The sequence below is a fragment of the Acomys russatus genome, chromosome 22 (assembly GCF_903995435.1).
Source record: "Acomys russatus chromosome 22, mAcoRus1.1, whole genome shotgun sequence".
NCBI lineage: Eukaryota > Metazoa > Chordata > Mammalia > Rodentia > Muridae > Acomys > Acomys russatus.
Window position 1 is genome coordinate 20,999,312 of NC_067158.1, and position 16,036 is coordinate 21,015,347.

General features: G+C 45.5%; 1 protein-coding gene across 1 annotated transcript in view; it reads left to right on the plus strand.

Moving 5' to 3' along the window:
- Nucleotides 1–430: 430 nt before the first annotated feature.
- Egfr (epidermal growth factor receptor) overlaps nt 431–16,036 on the plus strand; it is a 168,674-nt gene continuing 153,068 nt past the window's right edge. Inside the window, exon 1 of the mRNA XM_051165147.1 lies at nt 431–571. Within this exon, the coding sequence (XP_051021104.1) occupies nt 484–571 (88 nt within the window). The 5' untranslated portion in view covers nt 431–483. The remainder of the gene's footprint in view (nt 572–16,036) is intronic.

Below are 16,036 nucleotides of genomic sequence, written 5' to 3' on the forward strand. Positions count from 1 at the left end.
AAAAGCTACCCGCTGCCCAGCTGCACGCAACCTGGACTCTCCCCAGAGTCTAGTCCGGTGACCGCCAAGGCCATTCACCACCACCTTCCGGTCAATGCCTGCTTTCGATCCTCGCGGCGAGTGCTTCCTCTCTCCTGAGATTCTCCTCCTCTCGCTCCTCCCGGTCCCTCCTTCTCCTGTCTAGTCCCTCCCCCTCCCGCCCAGCCTCCCCACGCCCCGACCCGCGCGAGCTAGACGTCTGGGCAGCCCCAGCGCAGCGCGCAGCAACCTCCCTCCGCTTCCCACACCGTGCGCTTGCCCCAGACCAGGGTGTCTGGAGCGAGTCCCGGAGGCCACCGCCTCCTAGACCGACGACCCGTCACCTGGACGCGCGCCTGAGTCCGGCTCGCGTCGGTGCCGACGCAGTCACCGCGCTCGACTGTAGGACTCACTCTGTCTCGGATTAATCCCGGAGAGCTGGAGTCAACCTCTCAGGGCAGAGAGATGCGACCCTCAGGGACCCCGAGAGTCGCGCTGCTGGTGCTGCTTGCTGCGCTCTGCGCCGCAGGTGGGGCGCTGGAAGAAAAGAAAGGTAAGGGCGTGACCCGCCGGCCCGCGCCCCCTGCGAAGCGCGCTCGTCCAAACCCTGCCCTCTGCGCCCGACTCCGCGTCCCCAGGCCCCCGCCTCTCCTCTCCTGTCTCCCAAAGGCGGTTGGGTTCTTGGGAGGAACTGGACGTGTCTGGAAGGGGGGAGGCTGGGGCGGCCGAAGGAAGGGAGACCGAGCTAGGCGAAGAGAGGCTGCCAGAGCAGCGTGGGAACCGAGGCTGTGCGCTCCGGGGCTCCCGGCCGCTCCCAACTTAGTTGCCTCACTTTTCTGCGCTCAGTAGGCGTTCGGAGCGGAAACGTGGTGCGGGGAGGCACTGGGCACCTGGCATCAGCGCACGTGCGCGCAGTACTGTCAGAGAGAGCTAAGAGGCCCCGGATCCGCTCGCGGGGTGGTTATGTCCCACCCGCATAGTCCTGGGATTTAGGGACTGGAGGAAGAACCAACGCGCCTCAGGTCAAGGTTGGGACCTCTGAGGCAGGCGGGTTTTCTGAGCGCGCCAAACGCACCTCTCCGCCAGGGTACTCTCTGGACCTGGCAGCCTGACTCCCAGTGGGGCTTGCAGATTTCTGCGTGCCCTTTTGCTGATGTGGAGCTAGCTGCAGCAACGACCTGCAAGTGTGGGAAATGTCTCTGTCACTAACCATCTGAGATTTCTGGGAAAAGATGGTCTTGGTGGAGATTTTTCCGAAGGGGGGGGGAAGAGGGCGGGGACCAGACCGGAACGGGGACAGGAGGGGTGGTGGTGGATCATCCGCATAAAGCACACCAGGGACCTGCCAGGCTAGGTGCACTGGTTGAGGACCAGGGCTTCGTGCCAGACTGGAGCTAGTCTCACAGGGTGCTTGCTTCCCTGGGATCCCCGAAGTTTGTCCTTTCCCAGAAGCTAGGGCTTCAGTAGCACCTCTTGGCTTTGCAACAGGTATGGCTGACTGCCTTGTGACAGCTGGGTCCTTGTGTGTAGTTTGCTCTTGGTGTTTCAAAATGAGGCCCATAGCAAATTTTCTTCTTGGTATCTGAGACTTTCCCTCTTGAGTTTTTTCTTTTCATTTTTTTTCTCCTTATGAAGTGATTGATATTGGGCCAACTAAAATATAACCCCTAATTAAAAAAAAACAGATTGATGTCCGTGGATCACATGCGCCAACTGTCCAGACGGAACATGAACAAGTCTGGCTTCATGACTACCCGACCATAAACCCACTTGACACGAGAAACATGCCTCGGAAGGTTTAATTGCACAATTTCAAAATCCAGCCGCTTGGGTTCCAAGAGTCAGGTCCGCACTTGCTGTTGATGTCATCGGCATCCGAGCTGGAGTTGGGGGTTGGTCCTCGGTGCACTTTTGTTGGAGGGGGTGTAAGGCTCACTTTCCCAAACTTAACTACACAATGAAATCATTTGGGATTAAAAAATCAACAAGTAAAACAAACTACACCCCTCCTCCAGCGCTTGGCTTTCACTCCATATATTAAGATTTCACTGGTCTATCATGATAATTAGATTAGTTTTAAAAACTCTAGTGGTATTTGATTTGAGACTCACTAGCATAAATAAAAAATTGGTAACATCTACAGGAAGACTAGATGCCAATCCTCAGAGCTGTTTAGGACTATCAGGAGTCTGGGCATAGTAATCTAGGCTTAGTGGTTTTTTGTTGTTGTTGTTGTTTTGTTTTTTTGTTTTTGTTTTTGTTTTTTTTGGTTTTTTTTTTTGGTTTTTCGAGACAGGGTTTCTCTGTATAGACTTGGCTGTCCAGTAGTCGCTTTGTTGACCAGGCTGGCCTTGAACTCACAGAGATCTGCCTGCCGCTGCCTCCCAAGTGCTGAGATTAAAGGCGTGTACCACTACACCCGGCTCTAGCTTTTTTTTTTTTTTTTTTTAACAGATGGGATCAGTGTGAAGATTTCTCCTACCTTCCTTAGCTGAAGGGCTCCCCTCCTCCTCCCTGTGATAGCTAGAGAGCAAACTCTAGGGCTTCTCAGTTGGGTGGCATCTGGCCCTGCCCATGGGACTCCTTCTCCTAATTTTCAATTTCCCTTGAGACTCCATGTAAAACATCACTTTTCTCACTTCAGCACTGTGCCCAGCTCTTTAGTATGACTGTTTTGAACCCTGTTCATAGTTGGAGATTTGTTTCCAGGTAAAATAGAAATGCCACCTCATTTGCCCGTCTGTACGGTAGTCACTTAAAACCAAATGCTTCTGGGTATAGTAGGAAAAACAGCAAACAAACGTTCATCTGTTAAAGTAACAAAACAAAAAAGAAAAGGCTAATTCTAGAGGGCAGGTTATTGAAAACCTGAGACACTTTCTGCAACGTGCTGATAGAGGGTTTGTTAGTATAATTGGTCAGTTTGTTCCAGGCTGGCTCCCTTCAGTGAGGTGGGGTTTATTCTTCCCGCCAATCTATGGAACCATCTGTACTTGTCCTCAGAGCAGAAGACTGTCAGACATTACATGCAGGGGATGGTGGCTCTCATCATCTGTGTGGGGAAAACTATGCATAGAGAAGTGCAGTGATTTTTCTCCCAGTGCTAGAGAGAAGCAATGCCAATATTCAAAGTCCTTTCACCTCCAAACTCCACTGCCACATTGTAGGAGGGCCAGGCTAGGTGAGGTGTGTAAGTGACTCGGGTTTGAGGATAGATGGAGAAGACAGACCAGGAAGCAAGCTATTGAGCATGAGTCCCTGTCTGAAACTTGCTTATTCAGTGGCCTACTGTCCTATTCAGGGATGCTGTAGTCTCCTGGGTCGCCTTTGACTGGGGCCACCATACTCACCAAAATTAGATCTGGGCAGGGGATTGGCTTGGCCTTTCTGAGCAGGCTCCCCCCTGTACTATGGCAGGGATGGTGGGTCTTTGGAAGAGATCCTGTACACAGCAAATGAGAAGAGCCTGGATGTCTTATAGAAATTAGTTTTCCCTGGTGCTGTCTGTAAAGACACTGGTGTTCAAAAGGCTGTGCTTTATTAAAGAGAACAAAAGCTTAGGTGAAGGCCACCACTCTACCCACCCCTTCCCTCCCCTGCCCTCCCCCTTTCTCCTCCACCCCTCTCTCTGTCTCTGTCTCTCTGAGGACTGAGTCTTGTGAAGCCCAGGCCCGGCTTTACATCCAGGAAGCCTATGTTTCATTCCAGGTCTGGGTTAGGTGGAAAGCCCCTCTGAAGCTCCAGGCTTCTGAGACCTCCTTTCTAGGTTCAGTGAGTGGCTTGCCTAAGGTGAGCCAGCCACTATGGGTTTAAAGGGGGCATCTTAACGGTTTCTATTATTGCTTCTAAATATGTGTAGTTCTTGTAACGACTAACTAAACGTTGGCGATCTGCTTTTCCTATATGCAAAGGAGGCCTGTACTCTTGGGTGTTTTTGTTGTGCCCACATTCCCGTGGTGGAACGCCAAGTTATCTGAAATCAGGTGGTAGCAACCTGATAGACTAAATAGCTGCACTTGGCTTTGTGTACCTAACCTCGTAATTCATAACTTTTCTAAGACAGAAAAAGGGTTGAGTTTGGAATCTTAATCTCTGAAGGCTGTATCATCAAATGCCTGGCCCTCTTGAGCGGCCATCTTTGAAATACATTCTTCTGTACTAAGAATGACTTGCATTGCTAGCGGTCCCAGCAGCTTGCCTTAGAAGCTAAGTAGGGGCTACCAAAGGGTGGGATATCCTTCTTTCAAGTTTATGCTTTTGGGTGAGTTCTTCTTCCAAGACAGACCTAGACTCCAAGTACACTTTTCAACTACATTCAACTTTTCATTAATGAGAGTTTAGACTTACAGTCTGGGAACATAGGAATGCCTTGTTTGAGTCACTAAATATCCCTGAAATTTCACTGTTACTAAAGAGGCAGCACATGTGAGCTGCCTTATGGGATTATATAAGTTGCCTTTTGAATGTAAGGACAGGCATTGGCACCTAAGACATTTTTCTTTGTATTTGAGCCGTGATGCATAATTTGTGCCGTGCCATCTATATTTTCAGGCATGAGAATGAGTTGGACCTGATATGTCCCTTTAAGTGAATAAAAGTCATTTTAGTAGAAGGCAGAGTGGAAGATTGTAAGAAAATGTGCAACCGAGTCATAGAAGAAATGAAAGGTCTGACAGGATAAAGGATGTTTCTCAAAGCCGGGTTTTAATTTTAATTATATCTGAGGAGGAGGAGACCAAAAAAAAAAAAACCCAAATGGAAATATCATGTGGGGGCAAAGAGGCTGCAGGTATGACAGAAGTGACACTGAGAGTCAAACTCTAGAAAGCATTGGGAGGTCAAGGCAACAGGAAGAGAGGTAATGTTCTATACGGGTCCACGGACCTGCATTCGTTTTGGATCTTCCCCTATATGAGAGGATTCTCTGCAGAAGCTTAAGGGACTCAGGAAGTGGCTGCTCTTTACTGTCTCCAAGGAAGGTAAAGCCTGGATTGTTGGGTATCATGGAAAAATGGAGATGAGTGACGGTTACAGGGGAGATGAAGCAAGATTAAGGAGGCCACAAGGCAAGTGACTGGGAGACTGATCTGGAGGCAGATCTGACAGAGGATTGTGGAGAACAAATAGGGGAAACCGAGACTGCCAGGTCAAAACACAAGCATCTTGGTAGCTAACGAATCCATACACAGGGGCTGGAAAGTTGGGAACATCGCAGAGAATGGGAGCGGAGGAGTATGAATGTGATAGTTGATGTATTGACTGTAAAGTCCTGAGATGGGGACATCTGTGGGGCAGTAGACTTTATTAGATATTTCCATATGTGTTCATGACATTGGTCATAGGACCACTAGCCCCATGGCAACCTCCTGTCAGATTCTCACTGTCACACCACCAGCGCTAAACCTGCCGGCACTGTGGATTTCCTCCCTTCTATATTAACATAAGTTTAGCTATCGGTCTTCCAAGTTGCAGTTCAATAGTTGATATGTGATAGTTAGCTATGTTGGAAGCCATAATGTTTGTAAATTGCTGCCCACCCTGCAGCGCAGAGCCCACTTCTTGAGTCATCATCAAGTCACTGTTTCGTACAGTAATAACCAAATCAAAAAAGCCTTTTCTGAGGTCCCCATGGCAGAGTGTGAGATGAATCATTTCTACAAGCACACCTCATGTTCTGGATACACCGGAGGAGTGGGAGAATGGTATTTGCTTTCAGGAGACCTCATCTTGACTGAGCGGGGGGGAGGGGGAGACTGGGGTAAGTGTGCACAGTGCCCTGCAGGCCAGTGTCTGGCAACAGATGTGATCTGAGATGTCAGTTAGAGCACACAAAAGAGATGGCCTAATTCTGCCCACATGATAGTTGCAGTTTCTCAAAAAGAGAGAGTTTGACTGGCTTCTCCACCAGATTTCTGGTGCTCTCAAACAAAAGAGGAAGAATGGAGAAACTCTTGTAGCCCAAGAACCGCCCAGTGACCTGCCTTTCTTAGCCTTCTCAACCCTGACGTCCATTCTAGTGAATCCTAAATAGTTGTACTCTTTTTTTTTTCTTAGTTTTCCTAAAGCACCTTAAAGAAAGTCATTATGTCCAAAGTAAAGTGCCTTGAGTGCGAAGTGGCACGATTTAAACACTGAACAGAAGAAACACGTTTTAAAATAAATGCTATTATTTAAAACATGACAAGAAAATAGGAAGAATTAAAAAAAAAAAAAAAAGAAAATAGGAAGAATTAATTAGACTCTCTAGGCTGTAGTTGGAAGAGCGTCTAAAGTGATTCATACAAAAGCATTCTCCCCTGCACCTTGCTGTGAATAAACAGAATGATGACTTGACATGCGTTATGAAACTCCTGCTACCTAAATCAAAGGAGTCAAAGTCTCCTTAATCATAGGCACAATAGATACATATTGAGTCACCATGACCCCCCCCCCCTCCAGAAAGTCTCCCAAATTGAGCTCTGGCTGTTTGAGAAGTGGAAGGTGCATTAGTTGTACACATTCACCTGTTTATTTTCACCTCTTTGCTTACCCAGGCCATTTAGAAACAGGTAGGTAATAGCAAATAAGGAAAAGCATGGCTACTGGCATTGCTGATTGGGCACCCATGCTTGTGCACAAGACGGATGTAACTGAGATGCTCTGTGTACTTCCTAGGTGCTTCAGGAGACTTTGTAAAGGATGTTATTTTGAAAGTAGAAATGTGATGCCGGACAATTTTACTGTTAAAGTGAGTGTGCATGCATTTTACTGGATGACGTCATGACTGCTTTAGCAGCTGTGTTGCTCCTTGTACTGTTGTTAAGACTATTGCAAATGGTCCTTCCCTGTATTCCACTTTGGGATAAAATTGATGCATTGTGTATGATCTGTATGAATGACAAAGTGAGATTTGTGTTATCAAACCAAACAATGTGGTTTCTTTGACTATGTCATTTCTTTATTGTTTTAGCGTCTTGAATATTAGAAATATATGAAAATACATGTATGCATGCAATAACAATTGATAAAAAATAGTCTCTGATTCTGAAAGAGAGGGGAAGGGTATGTGGGTAGGTTTAGAGGAGAGAAGGGAAGAAAGAAATGGTGTAAGTATATTATTATCTCAATAATAAAAAACTGAAAAAAAAATCATCTGTGGAATTTGTGTAAGTCCTTAAAGACAGCTGTCCCTGAAAATCTCATGTCACTGCAAATGATTTTAAAAAGTTTTTCAAAGAGGATGTTTCAGATGTCAAAACCTGGTTTTCTTTAATTTAAAGGAAAATACTAAATGCTTACCAGCTGTGGGGAGATTTAATTTAATCACAGTTAACTTTCTCCACTTACATGCTTATTTTCTGGTTTATTCTCATACTTTATTAGCCATTGTATGGGCTTAAAATTGTGCTGATCGCAGTCATTTAGACAAACCATTTTAATTTTGCGCTAGTACTAACTTGTAAAGTTTAATGAGTTCTTATTTCTAAAGTATATATTAGTATAGCATGAGAAAGATAAATAATGATGTTTTAAATACTTTGTGTGTGTGTGTGTGTGTGCGCGCACGTGAGTGAGTGTGTGTGTGTGTGTGTGTGTGTGTGTGTGTGTGTGTGTGTGTGCCACTGCCTTAGTGTGGAGGTCAGAAGACAGCTTGTGGAGTCAGTTGTCTCCTTTCACCAAGTGGATCCTGGAGACGGAACTTCAGGCTTTGAAACAATCACCCTTTATCCTCTGAGCCATATGGCTCGTCCAGGAGTTACTTTAGACATTACTATCATCATCATCATCATCATCATCATCATCATCATCATTATTATTATTATTATTATTTTACATGTTGGGTCATAGCTGCTGTCAGCTTGGCCAACTTAAAAATACTTGCAAGAGAAATGAGGGCCAAAGCAGCCAGATTCAACTGTTGGAGCGGTCAGCACACACACACACACACCGAGGATGGTTTATTCCCCCACATAATACCATCTATCGAAACTGCTGTCTGGGGTGAGACTTGCGGGCACTGACTTTTAAGGAGAAATTGTTGTACATACAGATTATCCACTCAGAGGAACTCGGTTGATTGAGTGAATGGAATGTGGACGGTGACGTGAATAGTCACTCTTGGATGGTGAGGTACCTTTCCCCAAAGAAATTTCTAAGTACAGTGTTATTTTCCTTCACCATGAGGAAGGAACGTTCTGTCACTGCTTCCTCCTCACAGTGGAAACTTTTCAGGGCTCCGGCAGAAATTCCTGCAAAGCATGCTCATCCCGACTATCATGCGAAAGAGGGGAAAGTCCCGGGTGTCAGTTGAGCAATGGATGTTTAGTTATTGCCCTATATTGTTGGCTTAGACTATGCCGCTGGGAAGGCAGAGGATTGATTTTTCAACCGCGAGAAGAACAACATTTCAAATACACGAATGCTTTCGATGAGAAGGCCCCTGAGTGGTTCCTTGCAAGGCCATGAGTGCGTTGCAAAAGCTACCTGCCCAAAAGTATGCCAGTTTTCCTTCACTCAACACAAGTTTGTTAGAGCCAAGGCAGAACAGATGGCGGAGCAGTTTGGAGAAGCGGAATGGCCTCAGTGGGTCAGTTATAACTACTTGGACTTTCACCTCAGTTTTCCCTTTTTGAACACAAACCCAGTGACTTCAGGGAGAGGCAGTTGATTGAGAAAGGTCCAGGATGGGTGATTGGCTCCACTCTTTTCCTCATGGCATAACATTGTCCTTAAAGTCTTGCCTTTGGAAGAAGAGAATTTTAGTTTTGTTGGGCAATAGGTGTGGCAATAGCCACTAAACATTCATAATGGTGCTCAGTTGCAGAGCTTATATAAGACGTAGACAGTATGAGGACTATAGTCATGATTCCAATAAGTCACAAGTTCAAGGCCTGGTGCATGCTGAAGCAGCCAGCAGAGGGGGGGAGGGGGTAAAGAAAGAGGGTGAGTTGCCAGTTGCATACTCTTTCTCTTGTAATTTTTGGAGTTTTGCGCATGGCTTTTGTTTTGTTTTTTTAATCCCCTTGAAAGTATGAGAAGTTTAGAATTCTTTGAACGTTAATTTACAAAGACACTGCACATTGTTTCTTCTGCAGCTTGCACTCTTTCAGTGGGATGGTTAGGCAAGAGGTAGAAGGCAGTGGTCATCATGGGGGAGCTGTGATGGCAGAGAGCACAAGTGTGCATAGAGCCCTTTGTAGTCTAGCAGACCCTCTCATGGGCAGTGACTTCTGAGCTGAAGTTATGTGCTGGCTTTTATGAAAAGAGAACTTCTGGGTATGCATACCCCATCGGCGGGGTACTCAACATGTCACACTCACAGGAAGTTCTATTAAGCCAGAGAAGGCACCCAGATCAGTTAAGAGTACCCTTACACAGGACAGATAATAGTTAATTAATACCCAGACATTTGGAAATAAGATGTCAAACAGGCCACCTTAGTGGCGTCATTCTTAACAGATAGAACAATTAAATCATTAAGTCAGTGTCTGCCTGAGGAAGCAGCTTGGCATAGCTGAGTACAGGTGCAGTGGTGCTCTAAGGAAAATAGTGTGTCTGTACATAAAGGAGGGATGCTTCTTCCACTCTCCCTGGTTCATTTTCACATACTCCTGGGCTGTCTTGTAGAATAAGCAGGATCTTGACATGCTCCCAGTTGCTCCTAACATGTGGGGCAAATAGGAATCATGACACAAAGATACAACAAACAGTGCGATCTAGGCTAAGTGGCCGCTTGTGCTCATGACAGATAAAGCAGACTTTGCACTTTTGTCTGGACTCTGCCTATCTAAGGCTCTGTCATTATCATCACTATTATTATTTTACAGCAAATGTGTCTGGTTGTCTGTTGGTTAGAGATGCCTGCTGAGGTGTCTAGAACTGCCTGTCTTTCTTATAGAACCTGCCTGGTTCTCTGTGATCTGGTTGTGAAATAGAATGTTTTGTTTTGTTTTGTTTTGTTGTCATTTACTGAGAATGAAGAAAACAACCATGTGTGTCTCTCTACTCAGCATAGGGAAGGGGTACTGGCGACCCTTACTCAGCCAGGAATGTGCCACATTTATGGCATAAAGAAGACTCGCCGTGCCAGAGGTCAAAAGAAACCACTTATTCAGAGTTCCTAGACAGACGTTTGAAAAACCTCCCCTGATTCTAAATTTGTCCTCAAATGACCTTGTCTATAAATAATTCCCCAATATGAAAACCACTGTGATAGTCTAGTGAATGCGTTAGATAAGGCATCACAGGAATGGCCTTCAGTAGCCTTCATGGATAACTTCTGTGTTCTAGAAAAGGCAGTACGCCAAACACCTATGTAAGCGTAACAGTAAAAAGCACACATGGAACTAAACAATGAATACCCCTGTGGAATGTTTATACTAAAATAAGTTGTCTATGATTTGGAGTTTTGGGGTGAAGTCCTCTTAATAAGAATTATTTGTTAACCATCACTTTCTAGATATATAGGGAAGTATCCATTACTGTCTAGTAACAGGGGTACGAGGTGACTCTGGTGCCACACTATGGTCTATGACCTGTCCTGTGTTGTTCTCCGGGGAGACTTCCTCCTAGTGCTTATCCCTTTTCTCCCGCTGTCATCAAAGCAGACATGGCCAGGATGGTCTTAGTGCTTTCCAGGGATGCAGCCTTTGGCTCTTCATGGTGTCCTGAACCATCCCAGAGCGAGGAGGGAAGCAAGCGTGTTGCCTGGGTGCTCGGCATATCCAACAACAGTACACCTTCCTCAAGAGAGACAAGAATAGCTCTCTATTCCTCTCCCCAGCACTGTTTCCTCTGGACTTAACTGGTGGGCTCAGGCCGTGCGGAGTGTACTTACAACCACTTTTGTCTGTTTTCCATCAGTATGCCTAGCTGAGGGGATTGGTTTATGAAAATAAAAGATTTGTTTGGATGCAAGGTCTGGTAGATCTAGCCTACGCTCAGTTAGGTCAGTTATCTCTGCTGCTTTGAGCTTTTGGTGAGACAATGAACACAGCTGGGGAGCAAGACAAGGCTGCTCAACTCAGGGTGAAGAAGCAGAAAGAGAAAGGAAGAAACTGGGGCCCCACAGTCTCCTTAGAAGATGCATTCCAAGTTATCTAAAAAGAAAAGAAAAAAAAAAAAAACTCTTCCACCAGGCTCCACCTCTTAAAAGTTCCGCCGTCAGCCAACAGTGCCACTCTGAACAGGGTACTGTAAATACACAGACCTTTGAGGCCACTCAATGCTCACCTGGTAGGAAGTTTTGAGCCACTCCCTCCTCCGTCCCCAGGGAAGCTACTTTAATCTGGGTCTATTCTCAGCCTTAACTAGATTTTATTCATAATGAAAAGGATTACAGGTGTTAGTTACATAGAAACACACTCACATCACATCACAGATTTGGGCCTGTAGAGATGGCGCAGAGGTTAAGGGACCACCTGTTTTTTCAGAGGACTGGGATTCAGTTCTCAGTACTCACAAGGTGGCTCACAAACCTCTTCAGAACCAGGGAATATGACACTCTCTTCTGGCCTCAGCAGGCAGGAGGCCTGGATGTGGTGTATAGACTGGAACTAGATTAAGGTATGATGGGGACTGTAGTTTAAAGCTGACACTAACATCTCCATGACGCTGTTGAGAGCGTAGCTGCTTCAGACTGTGTAAGGATTTATTAGCTATGCGGCTTACAGATACAAAGAAGGGAAGTCTAACCTTTATACTGGTTGGTCTCCACCTTCTGAGATTTTTTTTTTAATTTATTCTTGTTACATCTCAATGTTTATCCCATCCCTTGTGTCCTCCCATTCTCCCCCCCCCCCGCATTTTCCCATTATTCCCCTCCCCTATGACTGTTCCTGAGGGGGATTACCTCCCCCTATATATGCTCATAGGGTATCAAGTCTCTTCTTGGTAACCTGCTGTCCTTCCTCTGAGTGCCACCAGGTCTCCCCCTCCAGGGGACATGGTCAAATGTGAGGCACCAGAGTACGTGAGAAAGTCATATCCCACTCTCCACTCAACTGTGGAGAATGTCCTGTCCATTGGCTAGATCTGGGTAGGGGTTTAAAGTTTACCGCCTGTATTGTCCTTGGCTGGTGCCTTAGTTTGAGCAGGACCCCTGGGCCCAAATCTGCCTATCAGAATAGGGCTTCACCTTCTGAGATTTTTAAAGTCGTAGCATCCCAGCTGTGTATGTGGTAAGGAGAGGTCAAATACTTTGAGGGTTTTGTTCTATTTGGAAATTTCTGTGCCACAAAGGGACGGCAATTGAGTTTGATTTGTTGGTTCGGGGTGGCAAAAGTCTTTTTCTCCAGTGTTAAATTTGTGGTAAACATTTTATGTTTGAAAATTTAGAAAGGAAGAGAAAAAGGTATGATTAGGAAGAAGGAAATGTGGTGGCAGCTTATCTACTCCTGGCCATGCTTGTAAGCTTTAAGTTGTTTGCTTTCAAACTACATTTTATTAGAATGTAATATTTTGATCATTTTTTTAGTTCATTATTTGTATTTGTTTTGATGTTTATTTGTTTTTATTTCAAGTGTGTTGGTGTTTTGTCTGAATGTATATCTCTGCACCACCTGTGTGCAGTGTCAGGAGCGGCTAGATGAAAAATATTCTTGAAGGCCATGTTGCCATGAGGAGAGGAGTGTTGAGGACACAGGGCAGGCAGACAGGGAGATGAGGAGAGCAGTGGGTGCCCTGGACAAACCTTGTAGTCTTTGTGTTAAGGTGCATGTACTAAGTTTATGTTCTGTTCAAGTCACAAGTGGACAGTGTGCCAGTCTCCTCTTCCTGCACTTCTTGATTGTTTGTGTCCTTACTCCAGGAGTAGGTGTGCTAGGTAAGGGTCATTGGAGAGCTGGTAATGTCATGTGTCTTGAATTAGGTGCTGTGCACACAGGCATATGAATTTACTTGAGGCATTTCTAAAGCCACACACTTAGATGTGTGTCCTTTTCTACATGAGCATTGTACTGTAGCAACAGTTCCAAGACCGTCTATCATGCCCCTGTACTCACACCCACCTGGTGGACAAGGTAGATATAGCGTGGCCAGTGGGATGAGTCAGCATAGAAAGCTATTCACTTTGCGAGCTAGAAAACCTGAGTTCAAGAGCTGGAACATGTGTTGAGGTAGAAGAACAGAACCACCTATACAAACTTCTCCTTAGACCCCCCACCCACCCACCCACACATGTCATGACCCATTTACCCTTTTCCAAACATAAAAAGAAAAAGAAAAACTATTGGACAAGTCACAATGTTCTTAGAAAGTTCACAAGCTCATATAGAGTGCTTGACATCAAAGTCAAAACAATGCAGCTGCCTTTTATTTTTGTAAATTCCACCAGGGGAAGCCTTGTATTTTGACAAGGCACTCAGCAACTACAGAAAATCTGCAGAGAAACCATCCTCTCTGCAGGGACCCACAGCTCCCCTCCCTGCCTGTTCCCGTACAGCCTCGGCTCCCGTATGCAGAGGAACCGTGTTCAGATACACATGTAGAAATGAGCTTGTGAACATCAGTCCCGTGAGGCGAGACCGCATAAAATTCCAGAGTAAAGCCACAGCATCCTGGCGATCCTGGGCAAGCTTCCTGAGCCCCTGTGCCTGTCCAGATTACACCTATCACAGCATGAAACCATAAGTTGTGCTGCTCTGTTAGTTGGCACAGTTTACTTTAATGAATTTTGGAACAACCTTATATGTATATTTCATTTTTCACGACTGTTGACTCAACCAGCATGCATCAAGTTCTTCGCATACTGTTAATGCATTTAACTATAGGTTACATAGAAAGCATAATCTCTATCCCTAAAGACCCTAAAATCCAGACTTCACTCGTTGCATTCCACTTCTGAAAGTGAAACTTGAGCCTGGTGTGGTTTGTGAATGCCTCCGCACTGTGGACAAGAGTGAAAGACCTGGATGAATTTGTCAAGTGTGCGTCCAAATGTTACCCACACCCTCACTGTACAGAGCGCCTCTTGAACAGTTCTCACGTGGCCCGTGCCATGCTTTGTCTTATTTGTAACAGCGTCACAGCAGAGCAGCCGCCGCAAATTTCTATGTCCGGGTAGAACCAAACCAGTGCTGAGAATCTCTGTGCTCTGCTTGACAGTTCTCTGTTGACATCAGCGCTGTTTACTGTAAACTTAAGAGTTGCAAGATGCATAATTTCAATTACTGCTGAGTGTCCTTTATCTGAATTTCTTGGAACCAGAACATTTTGACTTTGGAGTTTTTCAGAGATGACGTATTTTCTTAGACTTCACCAATTGAGCAAATTGAATAAACAAAACAAAACAAAACAAAACCCCCAAAACCAAAACCAAACAAAACACCAAAAAACCCCTCTAAAATACTTTGAAATCTAAAACTCTTTTGAGCATCATGTTGGAACTCAAAATTCATTGGATCTTTTCAAGTTTGGATGCCTGTTCAACCATCTTATTGTGACTGCAATTTACATTTACCGTCAAGTTGGTCTTTATTGTCAAAGCAGATCATCTTCTCAAATTTAATTCACACCAAGGGAAAAGAGAGAGACTGAAAAGAAAGCTTGTGCAGTCTTTCCTAGGAGGCCGTGTCCATCGTGAATGCCAATTTTAAGGCAGGATATTTGCTATAGTGATGGACTGATGAGACAGACAGAGGCAACGAAAGAAATTCCATGCCTTCCATTTCTGCAGGTCTCTGAACCCTCAGGACTTCCCATATACAGTTCGCTGCTCAGCACGTCCTGCTGTTTCTCTTAGAAGGTCTGAATCTGGAGGTCTGAGAAGGGATTGGAAACTGGAGAGAGTATACCTTGATATTTTTTTAATTTAAATTTATATTTTTAAAATTTATTCATTTTACATCCCGATTATAGCCCCCTCCCTCATCTCCTCCTGATCCCACCCAGCCTCCCACTTCCCCCCTTTTGCCCTTCCCCTAGACCTCAGAGAGGAGGAGCCCTCCTCCCCTACCAAGTAACCCCAACCTACCAAGTCTCATCAGGATTGCCTGCATCCTCTTCTTCTGTGGCCTGGTAAGGTCACCCCGCCAGAGGAAAGTAGTCAAAGAACAGGCAACAGAGTCTGTGGCAGAGACAGCCCCTTCTCCCCTAACTAGGGGACCCATATGGAGACTGAGCTGCCTATGGGCTACATATGAGTGGGGGGGGGGCTAGGTCCTCTCCATGCATGGCCCTTGTTTGCTATATCAGTCTCCACAGGTCCCCCTGGACCCAAATTTGTTGGCTCTTTTGGTCTCCTTGTGGAGCCCCTGTCCCTTCCAGATCTTTCTATCCCTCCCACTTTTTGAAAGCAGGAGATTGTGATAGGAAAGGTGGGAAGAACAATCTAGAACCAAGCCCATTGTCACGTGGGTCCCCATGGGAAATCTGTAAGTCACTGGCTGACTTGAAAGGAAAGAAAAGCCTCTGCCCCCTTCTTGTTTGTTTGTATGTTTGTTTTAGCCTCTAGGCAAAAAGTGAGAGATTTTTCTTTAAGACATACTCCCCCTCGTCATTGTTGTCTGGCATCCTTAAGAGATCAGGGACTGGAGTTTGTAAAACTGTGAGCCAAAACAAGCCCTTTCTCTTAATAAAATGACTGTCTCAGTATTTGTTATAGTCATAAAAGCTGGCAGACACACCCATAAAGCACGGTCATGCCAGGAGCAGGCAAGCAAATAGGAAACGGTTTCTAAGCTGTTGGAAAAGAAAGGAGAGGTGGGGTCTTCCTGGAGTATTCTCTTGGCACTCATCCTTTTCTTTGTTAAACAACTGATTAAGCTTTGCCCCTTATCCCCCCCCCCCACTATTCTCTTCCATCTCTACATGGTGGTGAAGTATAAACCCAGAGTCCCCTGCGTGCTGCAGAGATGTCTGAGTTTACTGCAAAGAGCCTAGCCACGTGGAGGGCAGAGGATCTCTTCTTCCTACTTCCAGGAAATGTAAAAACGTGGATTATGCCTCTGTGTGTCAAACGGCTTACAAATTCTCAAAGAATGAGGCTACACATGTGCTGCATTTCTTCAAAGCAGTGCTAACCCTTACACCCACAACTACA